We start from the raw sequence: 13314 nt of genomic DNA on the forward strand, positions 1-13314 counted from the left end.
ATGACCTTTTAGATTCCCAGGAATTTGTCAAAGCTTTCCAAGGCCCCCAACCAACATCTCAGTCCCAGTTTTTTCTTTTAAATTTTGTGCTCAGCTCCTTGTTAGTCCCAGTTGCAACCACTGCTTCAGACAGCTGCAATGTTAAAAACTTCCCACTGATTATTTTCAACCAATACCCTAGCAATAAGGCTGTTTGCAGAGAAAGTTCTGAAAGCCCTGAGAATTCAGCTTTAATGGCAATTTGCAGACAGGTCATATAGGAACAGTTCTCTGGAAATGAAGCTTTTTGGAGCACTCCAAGCCCATTCTGTCCCCTCCCTATTGGCTGCTAGTTTGCTGGTCTTCATGGCTATCACAGTTGCAAGGCTGTTGGTTTCTAAGGCTACTTGAAGAGGTGGGGTAAGAGGGATGGGAACAGGGCAAGTTAAAATGCCTCGATGCTCACAATGTTTAATGAGATTCAGCCATTTTTCTTAAACAAATGCTCCTTGAATTGTTGCAAGTCTTTGCTTAATTTCTAGAGTTCTGAAAAAGTTGATTTAGACTGTTTTTGCTCATTGCTTTTCTGGAGGAGTAGGTTTTTCAGAGGTCCTCACTCCAGCATTCTGTAAGTGCTTCTCCTGAAAAAACATTTATAAATATCTCTTTGATTCAATTCTACATTTTTTGTTTTCTTTCCACTCACACAGAATACATCTCTCCTCTTTTCTCCTTCAGTGAGTGAATTAAAATCAGAGAAGAAGTATGAAAAAAACGTATTTTCTGATTTTTTTTCAGTAGTTTCCTTGTGCTACAGTAGTATAGAGGAAAGTGTCAGGCAGGAGCAAGGTGAACCAAAGCTGTTTCTTTCCTAAGAAACAAATATAAATCCAGAAGCACAGTCTTTCTAGTTCTATGATAGTCGCAAAATGAACTGGGACAGGAGACATGTTCGATTAAGGAGACTTGGAAAGGATACGTAATATTCCATGAAGAAAAGTGCTTTAATGCCTGAGTTTCCTGTAGGGAGAAGAGTGTAGTTCCTAAACAGGACAGGTATGTGATGATTACTCAACTCCGAATTTCACTTTGCCGGTATTGACCCCTTCTCACAGCTTCCTTCAAATGTCAGATGCTGAGGTGAATGAGAGGCAAAATAAAACCACGATCAGTACGTTCCCCTTCATGAGCAAAACTGGAATTGGCAAAGGGTCATGGTGACAGATACAAGGAGATTCATTCCTGGTGATATCTTGGGCCAAATTCCAGAAGCCAGTTCATCTTAGGGAGGAGTGGGCAGGAGATTTGCATGTATGACCTCACCCAGAAATTCCAGCCCCAGAGCATATAAACAGGTGAGTTGAAGCTCTTACCCAGTTTCAGGCCCAGTAGTTTCCAAACGGATCAAGACCATGGCAATCCTTGGGTCCCTGCTGCTGCCACTGGGGCTGTTTCTGTGCCTTGGACTGCTGTGTTCTCCTGCCAGCTGCATAAGTCACAATGACAACTGCATGCTCTTCAGTAAGGTCATTGTCGCCACTTACTCAGGAATGCATGCCAACCCAAATGTCTATAAAAGCAATACAGTCTACACAGGTAAGTAGAAGCCATTCTCTCTGCTGTCCTCTGTTTTCTGAGGGTAGATAAAACTGGAATTGCAAAACATATCCCTCCATCCCTGCTCTCAATGACACAAACAAAACATGTATTTTTGACCCGTCTGGGACACAGAGGCAGAAAGAGGGAGAATGAGAACATGTGAGAGGATGGGTTGGGTGGGACTATTTCCTATTTCTGCATGTCCCCTGTGTGAACCTGAGCCATGGGAGTCATTACATCCCAAACTCAGGTTAACCGAGTCCCAGCAAGAGCACAACTGCGGCAAGTTCTCTCACTTAAATAATTTGGGCTTTTTTTTTTTTTTTTTTACTTAAAACAGTCTGTATGGGGGGGGGGACATTTTTATTATTTTAAGGAATAGAAATTGCACCACAGTTTGTAGTCTTTTCCTATCCACTTGATGAAACAATGCCACCATGGATGATTGTATACGGCACAACTCCAGGAGACGCTGTTCACTTTTAGTCTGTGGGTGGAAAATCTAGTGAACTAGACAGGGAAAGTATTACTATCCCACCTGATAAATGAGAAGACTGAAGCTGAGAGAAGTTAAATGACTTGCTCAGGGTCTCACAGCTAATAAGTGGCAGAACTGCCTCTTGAATCTTGGTCTTTTCATTCCTAATCCAGTGCTTTTCTTTGAGGCGCCTAGAAATATTTTACAGACATCCCTTTTGGGATCAGTCAAACCTAGAAGTCAAGGCAAGTGCTCTCGAATAACTTTCATAATAACAACAAATTTAATATGGCTGTTTACATGTACTAATGTATTTAGTCCTCACAATGACCTACTAGGTAGATACTGTTGTCATTTCCTGTGTGTCAATGAGAAAACAGAGGTAGAGATGCTAGTGACTCGCTCAGGTCACAGAGCTGCTTAAATGATGGACCTGGGACGTGAACCCGAGCATTCTAACTTCAGAGACCCTGCTCTTAACCACTAGACTATACGCCTCTCAGTTAAGGTAATGAGAGCTAAGATGTCATACTGTGTGCTGAGTACTGTTCTAAGGGTAAATGCTATTATCTTCGCCATTTTACAGATGAGAACTGAAGCACAGGAAAGTTAAAGTTTTACCCAAGGTCACTAGTAGGTTGCACAGCTAACATTTGAACCTAAATAATAGCCAAGATTTGTCCTGCTTTGTCTAGCCAGGCCATCCAGCTTCAGAGCCTGACTCATCTACCATGTTATCCTGCCTCTCTTAAAACTCTAACCAAATTTTGCAGAGAACACCAGGGTGATATCTATACCCATGCTCTACAGATTCCAGGCTTCAGCAGGAGAATGACTATGGCCTGCCTTCACACACTCATCCTGGCTAGTCCTTTTTTCTATTTTTTCTTGGGGACTGCCACTAAGTGCCTCAGCTGTGGTGGGTCTCCCTATGTCCCACTCCCTCAGGCAGCAGATCTTGTCCTAAACAGGGCAGGGAGGGTAATCTTGTGCTTCAAGATGAGGACCAGGAGGGCATGTGTGTGACCTTGTATACAGAGCAGGACCTGGATAGTCAGGTCTCAGACCTCTGACTTAAGGTAACACATCACGAGGTGAAGAATTTTGCTGTTGAAATGGAAGAAAAAGAAACCTATCTTGTGAATATGCAAGGGGTGCGGGGTTGGAGGTGGGGGTGGCAGAGGAGCCATGTGAAAGTAGGAAGACAGAAGAAAGAAGTATCAAAAGATGATCCATAAGACCCCTTGAAAGGGAACGTGCTGGATGAGAGGGACAACACAGCATTTACAGAGGCACTGGGTAGAGCAGAGAGAAAGGAGAAGAGGAACTAAGGCTCACTGAATGCCTACTACGTGTCATGTACTTCTTGTGAGGATCATAAGAGCCATGCGCTGGGTCCTGCAAGCAACAGAAGCAGAAATATAAAACCAGAAACGTTTAGAGGCTCTAGAAGAGCACTTTGAAGGTTTTGGACAGGTGTGTGTCCTGATGAAAGTGTTGAGTGTGGAAGTCTGATCAGTCTGAAGCCTGAGGGAGGGGACTGTGGAGGCCAGGAATCTGGATAATACAGATAACTAGGAGGGATGAAAGGCAGATGTAAGCCAGAGAGTGGGGTGGAAAACAGAAGAAAGGACAAAGGCAAGCCCAGGGGAGAGCTGACAGGCTTGATGACTGGATGACACCGTCGCTCATCACCATCCACCTCAGCACCATGCACACACATCTAGGACAAATGTCAGGTTCTCGCTGAGCAACTCAGGGCAGGGGGATCTGGCTCAGCAACCTTGACTGGCAAAAACAAACAGAACAGAGAAATATTTCGTGCTAAGAATAACAATGGCAACTTATCCAACACCCACCAGTATTAAAGTCTTTACATTCTTCTCTTCAGTCTCCCAGGAACCTTTCAAGATAAGGTACCATGATCTCCATACAATGAGAGATAATGTCATTATCCTCAGACCTAGAACCAACCCTAGTGCAAAGCGGGCATTCAGTAAATATTTGTGGAGTGAATGATGAACAGGAAAGAAACCAAGGATCGGAGGTGAAGTGACTTGGTCTTAAATGTTAGGGCTAGGATTCAGATCCAGGACTGTCTAATCCTATTGTGCTACAAGATCAATTTTCTTTATTTTGTAAAGGAGAAGCCTTTAAAAGAAGTCGGGGTGGCTGAGAGGACCCTAGCATTGAGAAATTTGTTCAGAAGGGATCTTCTAAGGGAGGAAATGGACAAACTGAAACAGTCTCTTGAAATTCCCTCCCTATTACACATCAGAAGGCTGAAAATAACAGGTGGAATTAACAAGTGTCAGTGGGGTCCCTGTGGGCACACGCTGGGCTAGGTCAACAGGTGAGACTCACCTGAGTGGAGGGGGTCAGGGAACCTTAAGTGCTTACTTAGAGGTACTTGGATTGGGGCTTTGGCAGGTACTTGGATTAGGTACCTGGATTAGGGCCTCTGGGTCTCAGAGGCCCCCCCTTCCCTCACTCTCAACAACAAAGACCAAGAACATCAGCATTTCTGGAACCAGGAAATAGGCTTTGCTTTGACTTGGCAGTAGCAGTTCCTTACTGGCAGAAGCACTTCCCAGGAGGTCCGCTTGACCCTTTCACATGCATCCACCCCTTCTCTCCCCACACTGCATTCCTCCTGAGAGAAGGGCAGAACTCTCATCTGGCAGATAGGAACAGGGCTCAAGAGGTTAAAAGTCAGCCAGGACCTCATCCCTGATACGTAGCAAAACCAGGGCCAGAGTACAGGTCTTCTTTTGTTCACCTTTTCCTGTAGAAAACTTGGAAAACACAAAGAACTAGGAAGAAAATAAAAACCATCTATAACCCCACAACCAAGAAATCCTCATAGTTAATATCTTGATGTATTTCCTTCCAGACTTTCTTCAACTTATTTCACAAAAATGGGACCACACTATATTTACATACTACTTGTAACTTTCTTTTTTCACACTTAATTTTGATTTCATGACCCCCATCTCTTGTCTTACTGCACAGATGGCTGATTGTTTCCTTCTCATTTCCTCCTAGTGTCAGTTCCTGTGAATAACAGTATTAGCTCTGTGGTCCTGCGAGCAATAGACCAGCACAACTCAGTCATTGGCTCCTGGCAAAAAGCTGACAAGTATTGCAGCAGCAGCGTCTTGTACCACATGAAGAGCCCACACAGCAAGCTCTTCAAGGCAAAATGGGTATCTCCTAGTTCCAGGAACATAACTACAGTCAAGCTACAGTAAGAACCTATCCATATATGATTTGCTTTGGGCTTTTACAATTTCATATTATGTTTGTACAGTTTTATACTGACTTTGGAGGACTCAAAATGCAATCCAGATATGATGTGGATAATTCAGTAGCTGTACTCCTTTTCTGCCTCACCGTTCTTTGTCCTACCTTTATCTGTAGAAGTTTATACATCACACACACACACACACACCAGGTATGCTCAACATAAAGAGTTGGTGTTAAAGAAAACCAGAGCTGGATAGTAGTTAAGGCAAAACTAATGAATGAATGAACAAAAACAGATTGTATTCAGGACTATCACAATAAGAGAAAAGAGACCTCTGTATGGAACAAGTCTCAACTCTGAATACAACATGGGCAAGTGGGAATTTACAGCCCAGGAACAGGGTGAGGGCTCAGTGGGTGGAAAATCACTAAGAGGAAACATCAAGACCTGTAAGGGGGCTCCGGCTAAACTGACCTAACAGGATTCTTGCTTAAGGGAGGCCAAGCTGATCTGATATCACCTGGGGGGTAGTAGAGGATGAGGAATTCAATCAGATAATAAAGGTGATCAGATATCAAGGGTGGAAGGTTCTTGCTAAACTGACTTATGAGGATTCTGGCTAAAACTGGATTTTATAAGGAAGTACACAGATGGGCCTAGGAGAAGGTTCCAGAGCCTGACTAAAGTTTGGTCAAGCAAAGAATCCTTGTCACTGGCACCCAGTTTGCCTCAAATTCTCTATATTCCCTCCTACTCCCACCCAATTCATTCCTATTAGTCTGGGGCAGACAGTACTCCAGAGCCAGGCAGGGTTGGGGGCAGCAGCAGCAAACAGTTAAAAATAAAGACACTCTTCTTGAAACCATCTGGCCACCTGAGCGTTCCCCTCTCTGCCAGCCCCCAGGGCAGTCCTCCAGGAGGCCTTGCTAAACTGGGGGTGCAGAGAAGCTGCCAGTAGCCAAGAGCCTGGAGGAGGGGTACTCAGTCCCCATTGTTACCAAACCGAACTTGGGTCCACTCGCCTGCTGAACAGCAGAGCCAATTTACTGACTCCGGGCTGTGGTGAAGGAAAGTGCAGCGTTTATTGCAGGCACCAAGCAAGGAGAACAGGTGGCTCACGCTCAGAAGACCCGGCCTCCGCAATGGCTTTCAGGGAAGGTCTTTTAAAGGCCACATTTGGGGTGAAGTTTTCAGGGGGCATGACTTTCTTCTGATTGGTTGGTGGTGGTGAGGTAACAGGGTGATGCTTCAGGGATCTGAATCATCAGCCTTCTGATTCCAATCAGTCTGGGGTCTACGTGCTTGTGGTCACCATGTAGTCACCATCCTCCACTTGGGCAGGGGTCTTAGTTTCTGCATAACAACTCAAAGATATGTGTCAGATTGTTATATGTATCCCTTGAGGAGAACTAGGACTCTGTTTTATCACTGAAGTATTATTTCTTGACTGCTTTCCTTTGTTTCTGCATTCCCTCACTTCCCTAATTAGTAACTGCTTAAGTCTGCTCTTTGGAACTCGAGGAGGGTCTAGGAGACTAAAGCCTTTTTCTACAAACAAGAAATGGGGGGACACGGAGTGGCTTTTGTACTAGGGCGGGCCCCCAGGGTCCTGCTTGGTTTCAGTCCCCCCGTTTCTTTGATACTTTTCAATCCTAAGGGGAATGGGGGTGGGGAGTGGGACAAGAAAGAGAATAAAGTTTTTGAGAGTGGTTAATCATAAACTCAGCAGGGGATCTCAGTTTTAGGGAGACTCGGTTTCACCATGACACAGAGAATCATTTTTTAAAACATAGATTCATTTTGGAAATGGCTTGCTGGCAGAAAGTGTGATGATTGTACAATAAATCCGGCTTCCTCCTGTTGCACAAAATGGACACACTCAGATTCTGAGGTGAGGCCACCTGGGGACTCTAACAAAAAACTTCCGTCCCAGCTAGGGATTTATTTTCAAGTTCACTTTAAGAACCAAATGTTGAGAGGTCCTTACGCTTTCAGACTGCCATTTTGTACTGAAAGGGCAGGTCTGACCATCAGGCCATGTCCACTATGAACTGCCACTAAGTCTCTGTAGACAGCGGTGATGGTGATGCTGCCAAGTCACTCCAGCCTCTCCAGCCATGCCCAGGCCTGGTTGGACCTAGCTGGCTCTGGAGGAGGTGCTATTATGCCCACAGAGCAACCTGCAAGACTAAAATCCAAAGGGAGGTGCTACAACCCAGCCTCACGATGACAGCAGCCCCTTAGAAGCTGGCCAGGGCTAATGAGGGCAATGGTTTTCCTTTCATCTCACCTCCTTAAGGCCTCCACACTCCATGCAACAACAGATAAAACACCAAATGGTGGTGACAATCTTCAATGGAAACAGCACATTCTCACCAACAGTGCGGTCTCCAGACCCCTCTTCACTCGCACCTGCTGTGATGCACTGGCCTCTCTTGCTTGTTTACGATGTACACACGCAGACTTGATCAGCGAGGCTGACAAGGGGAGGGGAGCAGCACATACAATGGGGGAAGCCCACTACGCTGAGTAGCGCACAAAAGGCAACATGAAGAGGTTCCTGCCCACCGAACTTTACAATGAGGGTTGGGAGGCAGGGCCTATACAGAAATAATTACTGAGGTTACACAGCACTTCCTCAGAAAGCACCCCCTGAACCCCCAGATCAAGTTCCGCTCCCTGTTTACTCACTCTCATCACTGCCACTGCCTCGTTGCAATCACTTACTTGTCAGTTGACTATTCGGTTAAAGTCTCCAGGGTAAGAACCACGCCTGCTGTGTTCACCACTGTTCCCTCAGCAGTAAGCACAGTGACTGGCATGTACTGCACTCTCGTTAATTGTTCAATGTATGAACAAGAGACTGATATAATAATGGACCCAATGATATCAGAACAACAGACCAAGCTGTACAGGTCATTTAAGGACGCTACACGTCAGGCGTTGTTGACAAAAGAACTTGCCCTCGAAGAGCTGGCCCTCCAGTCGGGGGAGAGGCTCACAGCAAGGCAGTGCAGTAGAGGGGCATGTCTCTCTGATGGGGCTCTGTCTGGGTCCATGACAACCAGGAGAAACAATTTCATAGAGGCTACTGTCGAGTCTGTGGGCAGATGTGCCCGGGACTGGTATTACAAGCAGAAAGACTAGCCTGAACAAAGACCAGCCGTGTATACCAGCCTGTGGGGAATCCAGGGTGCTGGTGTTGGTGGGGGAGAGGGATGGACATGATCTTGTCTGGAGCAAAACTGTGGGAGATCTTGGTCAAGACAGTATACAGCAGACCAGTACTGAATGATCTGCTACTTGTGCTGTAAAGAATTTAAGCACAAAAGGAACTAAGAAGTTGGGGTCCCCTGGGAAGGCAGTAATGTGAGCTGAACTTGTGAATTCCCCACCATTATCTCTCTTCAATTTTCCCTCCACAGAGTCTTCACAGTCGATTTCCACAACATGGCTAGAGTTTCTTTTAAGATACTGAAAAGAAATGGTAAGTTCCTCTGCAGTCTATTTACATATCTGGCAGTGAAATCCATTGGCCCGGAAAATTATCTTGTGGGTGCCCTAGAAAAAAGTCTTCTAATCATGCATTACCCAGGTACCAGTTAAGTCTCCCAGCACCCTGAGGTCTACACAAGATTAGCTCAACCCCTTATCCTGTGCCCTGTGGAAAACAAAAGCCAATTCCAAGGGGCCTTCGATTCTCATGGTCACTTGTGGCTCCAGACGCCAGCTTCCTTAGGAGCTGTTTCCATTCAACACCACACAGACATGGATATGGAAGTTGGTTCCTTCCTCAATTTTCACAAGAATACCACCTCACACAGAGCCTTCATCGGTATAGCAGACTTTACTGAAGGGTTTAAGGGATGAGAAGGGAGATTTGCACAAAGCAGGGTTGATAGCATAGAAAACCAATAATTTCATTAGTTCTCAGAGTGGCCTCTGACCTCCAGCACAACCACCAGGAATTTCCACTGGCCTTTCCCAGGCTGTAGTCCTCAACTTCAAACCATTCTGAGGCTCCCTGCCCTTCTCCCTTCTCTGCACCCTTCATTCTCTCTTATCTCTCTCTTGCAAGCAAAAACAAATTCAAGAAACTGAGGTTCAGAAAAGATAGGTAATTTGCCCAAGGCCACACAGAAAGTAAATGGCAAAACGAGGACTCAAATTCCACATCTTATACTTTTCTCGACTTTTCTTAAACTTACTTTAAAACTATAAAGACAATCTTTTTTTTAATGAAGTTTTTAAATACAAGCTTCAACCAAGAACAAGTAACATTAGTCCTTCTCGGTGTCTAGATAACAGGTCTTCCTCGTGAGCCCCCAAACACTGAAATGCATCTAGCACGCTGCCCATTTTCCTGTCAGTCAAGCATTGCAAATGTGATCAAAGGCATATCTATCTTCAACAACAAATATTAAAGTGATTATGCCTAATGAAACTATTATATGAAAGCCCTAACTCTTTCCTTGGTGGTTTCCCCTCTGTGAAAAGTTTGGGATGTTATTTTCTTTCTCTAGGACATTTTTGAAATGAACACTCGTATAGATGCTAGGAAAGGAAAAGAAAAAAAAAAAGTTTGTCTCTAGTCAGGACTCCTTAGCTCCATGCTAATAAAATCCAGATTTTAAAAAAGGAGAAGAAAGCAGTTCTGTTCAGACTTTGGGCTCAGTGGTGTGCTAGAGAAACATTTGCCCTGAGGAAATGCTAAATGAGATAAGACAATGCCACAGAGCTGGAAGGCACCCTGCAAGTGGGCAGAATGTACAGGTCTGCGCAAATTGCTTTGCATTTCCCTTCTTCGTCCTTATAGTCCCCTCTGTGGTTCACTCAGACCCTTGGAAGTATCATTGCCAAGCTCCAGTTTTTCAGGATCAGACAACCCCCCAGGGATGTAGGCCTGGCTTTCTCTGCTTCTCTGCAAAGCAACCTCAGAGAACCAACGTGTGGTCAGATCAATGCCTGTGAAAATGATCAATGCCTCAGACACCACAAAAAGGGATTCAAGCATTTGGACAGGGCCTCCTTCCACTTCCTTTAAAGCCGAGTCAGCCATCCTCAAGTCTGGATGGTGTCTAGTTCTTATAACCTTTACATGGAAACTTTGAAATTAGCAAAAAAATAAAATAAAATAAAATTGTACCACTCTGGATCACATTTGCACTGATTGATCGAATATAATATTAGGGACATGAGGACATTTGAAGGCAGACTACCTTCCCAACAGCAAATTCAATAGTTATGTAAGTTCAGTATAAATTCCTTCTTCCATAGGTCTTAAGGTCAGAGTGTTTCTTATTTTTTGTTCCTTAACATTCTGTACCCCTAGTTTCCCCTCCTCTAAATACACTTGGCCCTTGCGAAGTGTTCACTGAATTCTGCCCATGAACTCTGGCTCCAGCATTCCATCACATTAGCCTCGTTTCTCTAGTGCCCACTCGCTACCCAAAAGAGGTCCTGATGCCATTTTTTTCCCCAGGGACAACCTCAGACTTGACCACCAAGATCTCCACAATCAAGCCAACCACAGCCAAAACCCCAATCCCAACCCACAAGCTAACCACAACCCCGACCCACAAACTAACCACAAGCCCGATCCACAAACTAAACACAAGCCTGACCCACAAACTAACCACAACCCCGACCCACAAACTAACCACAAGCCCGATCCACAAGCTAACCACAACCCCGACCCACAAACTAACCACAAGCCTGATCCACAAACTAAACACAAGCCTGACCCACAAACTAACCACAACCCCGACCCACAAACTAACCACAAGCCCAACCCACAAGCTAACCACAACCCCGACCCACAAACTAACCACAAGCCCGATCCACAAACTAAACACAAGCCTGACCCACAAACTAACCACAACCCCGACCCACAAACTAACCACAAGCCCAACCCACAAGCTAACCACAACCCCGACCCACAAACTAACCACAAGCCCGATCCACAAACTAAACACAAGCCTGACCCACAAACTAACCACAACCCCGACCCACAAACTAGCCACAACCCCGACCCACAAACTAACCACAAGCCCAACCCACAAACTAACCACAACCCCGACCCACAAACTAGCCACAACCCCGACCCACAAACTAGCCACAACCCCGACCCACAAACTAACCACAACCCCGACTCACAAACTAACCACAACCCCGACCCACAAACTAACAAGCCCAACCCACAAACTAACCACAACCCCAACCCACAAACTAACAAGCCCAACCCACAAACTAACCACAACCACCACGGCCCACAAACTAACCACAAGCCCAACCCACAAGCTAACCACAACCCCGACCCACAAACTAACCACAACCCCGACCCACAAACTAACCACAACCCCAACCCACAAACTAACAAGCCCGACCCACAAACTAACCACAACCACCACAGCCCACGAACTAACCACAACCCCGACCCACAAACTAGCCACAACCCCGACCCACGAACTAACCACAACCACCACGGCCCACAAACTAACCACAAGCCCAACCCACAAGCTAACAACAACCCCGACCCACAAACTAACCACAACCCCGACCCACAAACTAACCACAACCCCAACCCACAAACTAACAAGCCCTACCCACAAGCTAACCACAACCACCACAGCCCACAAACTAACCACAACACCGACCCACAAACTAGCCACAACCCCGACCCACGAACTAACCACAACCCCGACCCACAAACTAACCACAAGCCCAACCCACAAACTAACCACAACCCCAACCCACAAACTAGCCACAACCCTGACCCACAAACTAACCATAACCCCGACCCACAAACTAACCACAACCCCAACCCACAAACTAACAAGCCCGACCCACAAACTAACCACAACCCCGACCCACAAACTAACCACAACCCCGACCCAGGAACTAACCACAATCCACAAAATAACCACAACCCACAAGTTAACCACAACCCGAACCACAGCCAAAAGCTCAGCCAACAGAGCCTTCCTCAGCCCCATGAGCGATGCCATTCAGATCCTGCTCGTCTTTCTCACCAGCAAACTCCTCTTCTAGAAGGAAGCTGGGGGAACAATTGCTTCTGCCTCCACTGCATCCTTCTATGTTCAGTCCCAAGACAGGGCTCTGATCTGTGTGAATGAAGACTGCGTTCTCAGAGGTACAACTCTACTGCCACTGCTTCAGACCCAAACGGAGACCGGAGGGTCACTTAGTGGAGGGTAGCCAGTCCGCTCACTGCTGTTCAACTGGATCTCTCAGGACACAAATTAGGCTTTTTGTAACCTGGTCTGGGTGTAACTTGGAATTCTGGTTCTTAATTTAACATGTCGACAGCCAATTCCACAGTCAGTTTAAACTTTTATTTAGATGCAACACCAGTAGTATTTGAAGGGAAAGAAAATAAGAATGTACCATGTCTGAGTAGCCAAGGATAGGTAAAGATTATGGTATAAAGGCATTATCTTCTGTCATACCAAATATGCTATGCTTCAAGCAAGAATAATGAATGTGTTAAATTCAAATATGTCTTCAATGAGTGATTAACTTAAAATACAGAAAATGTCATCTAATTTTATTCATTTACGTGAGCATTTAAAAATCAATGGATATAAAATAGGAAACTAATAAGGACCTACTGTATAGCACAGGGAACACTACTCAATGCTCTGTAATGGCCTATATGGGGAAAGAATCTAAAAAAGAGTGGATATATGTATATGTAAAACTGATTCACTTTGCCGTACACCTGAAACTAACATAACATTGTAAATCAACTATACTGCAATAAAAATTTTTTTTAAAAATCAATGGGATGGTGAGAGTGTGTATATTTTTAAGGCCCGATATAAAAGTAAAATTTTCTCAATTTTAATTTTTCTCAGGTGCAAACTGGTCATTTTTCCCCTAATGGTAACTTCCACTAAGAGAAATGGGCAAAATGTTTATAATACTCGTAATACAATATAAAACCAAAAGTAAGTATGGTATTTCCCGTAATAAGCAACTGCGTTTTAAT

The 13314-nt window shown here is 45.1% G+C and overlaps 1 protein-coding gene across 1 annotated transcript; it reads left to right on the forward strand.

The window, feature by feature from the left end:
- The first annotated feature begins 1082 nt into the window (after positions 1-1082).
- Positions 1083-12353, forward strand: PLET1 (placenta expressed transcript 1). The gene is made up of 5 exons (XM_032639865.1): positions 1083-1575; positions 5102-5303; positions 8729-8790; positions 10581-10588; positions 12240-12353. The coding sequence occupies exons 1-5, from the start codon at positions 1392-1394 to the stop codon at positions 12351-12353; spliced, it is 570 nt and encodes a 189-aa protein (XP_032495756.1). The 5' UTR covers positions 1083-1391.
- Positions 12354-13314: the final 961 nt, after the last annotated feature.

This window comes from Phocoena sinus, chromosome 8, assembly GCF_008692025.1.
Source record: "Phocoena sinus isolate mPhoSin1 chromosome 8, mPhoSin1.pri, whole genome shotgun sequence".
Lineage (NCBI taxonomy): Eukaryota > Metazoa > Chordata > Mammalia > Artiodactyla > Phocoenidae > Phocoena > Phocoena sinus.

What these genes read in the sequence shown, in the direction of transcription:
- PLET1 (XM_032639865.1), top strand. Translation starts at nt 1,392, where the DNA reads ATGGCAATCCTTGGGTCCCTGCTGCTGCCACTGGGGCTGTTTCTGTGC. An exon ending in AAGCAATACAGTCTACACAG is followed by an intron (nt 1,576 to 5,101) that starts GTAAGTAGAAGC and finishes ATTTCCTCCTAG; the next exon opens with TGTCAGTTCCTGTGAATAAC. An exon ending in ATAACTACAGTCAAGCTACA is followed by an intron (nt 5,304 to 8,728) that starts GTAAGAACCTAT and finishes TTCCCTCCACAG; the next exon opens with AGTCTTCACAGTCGATTTCC.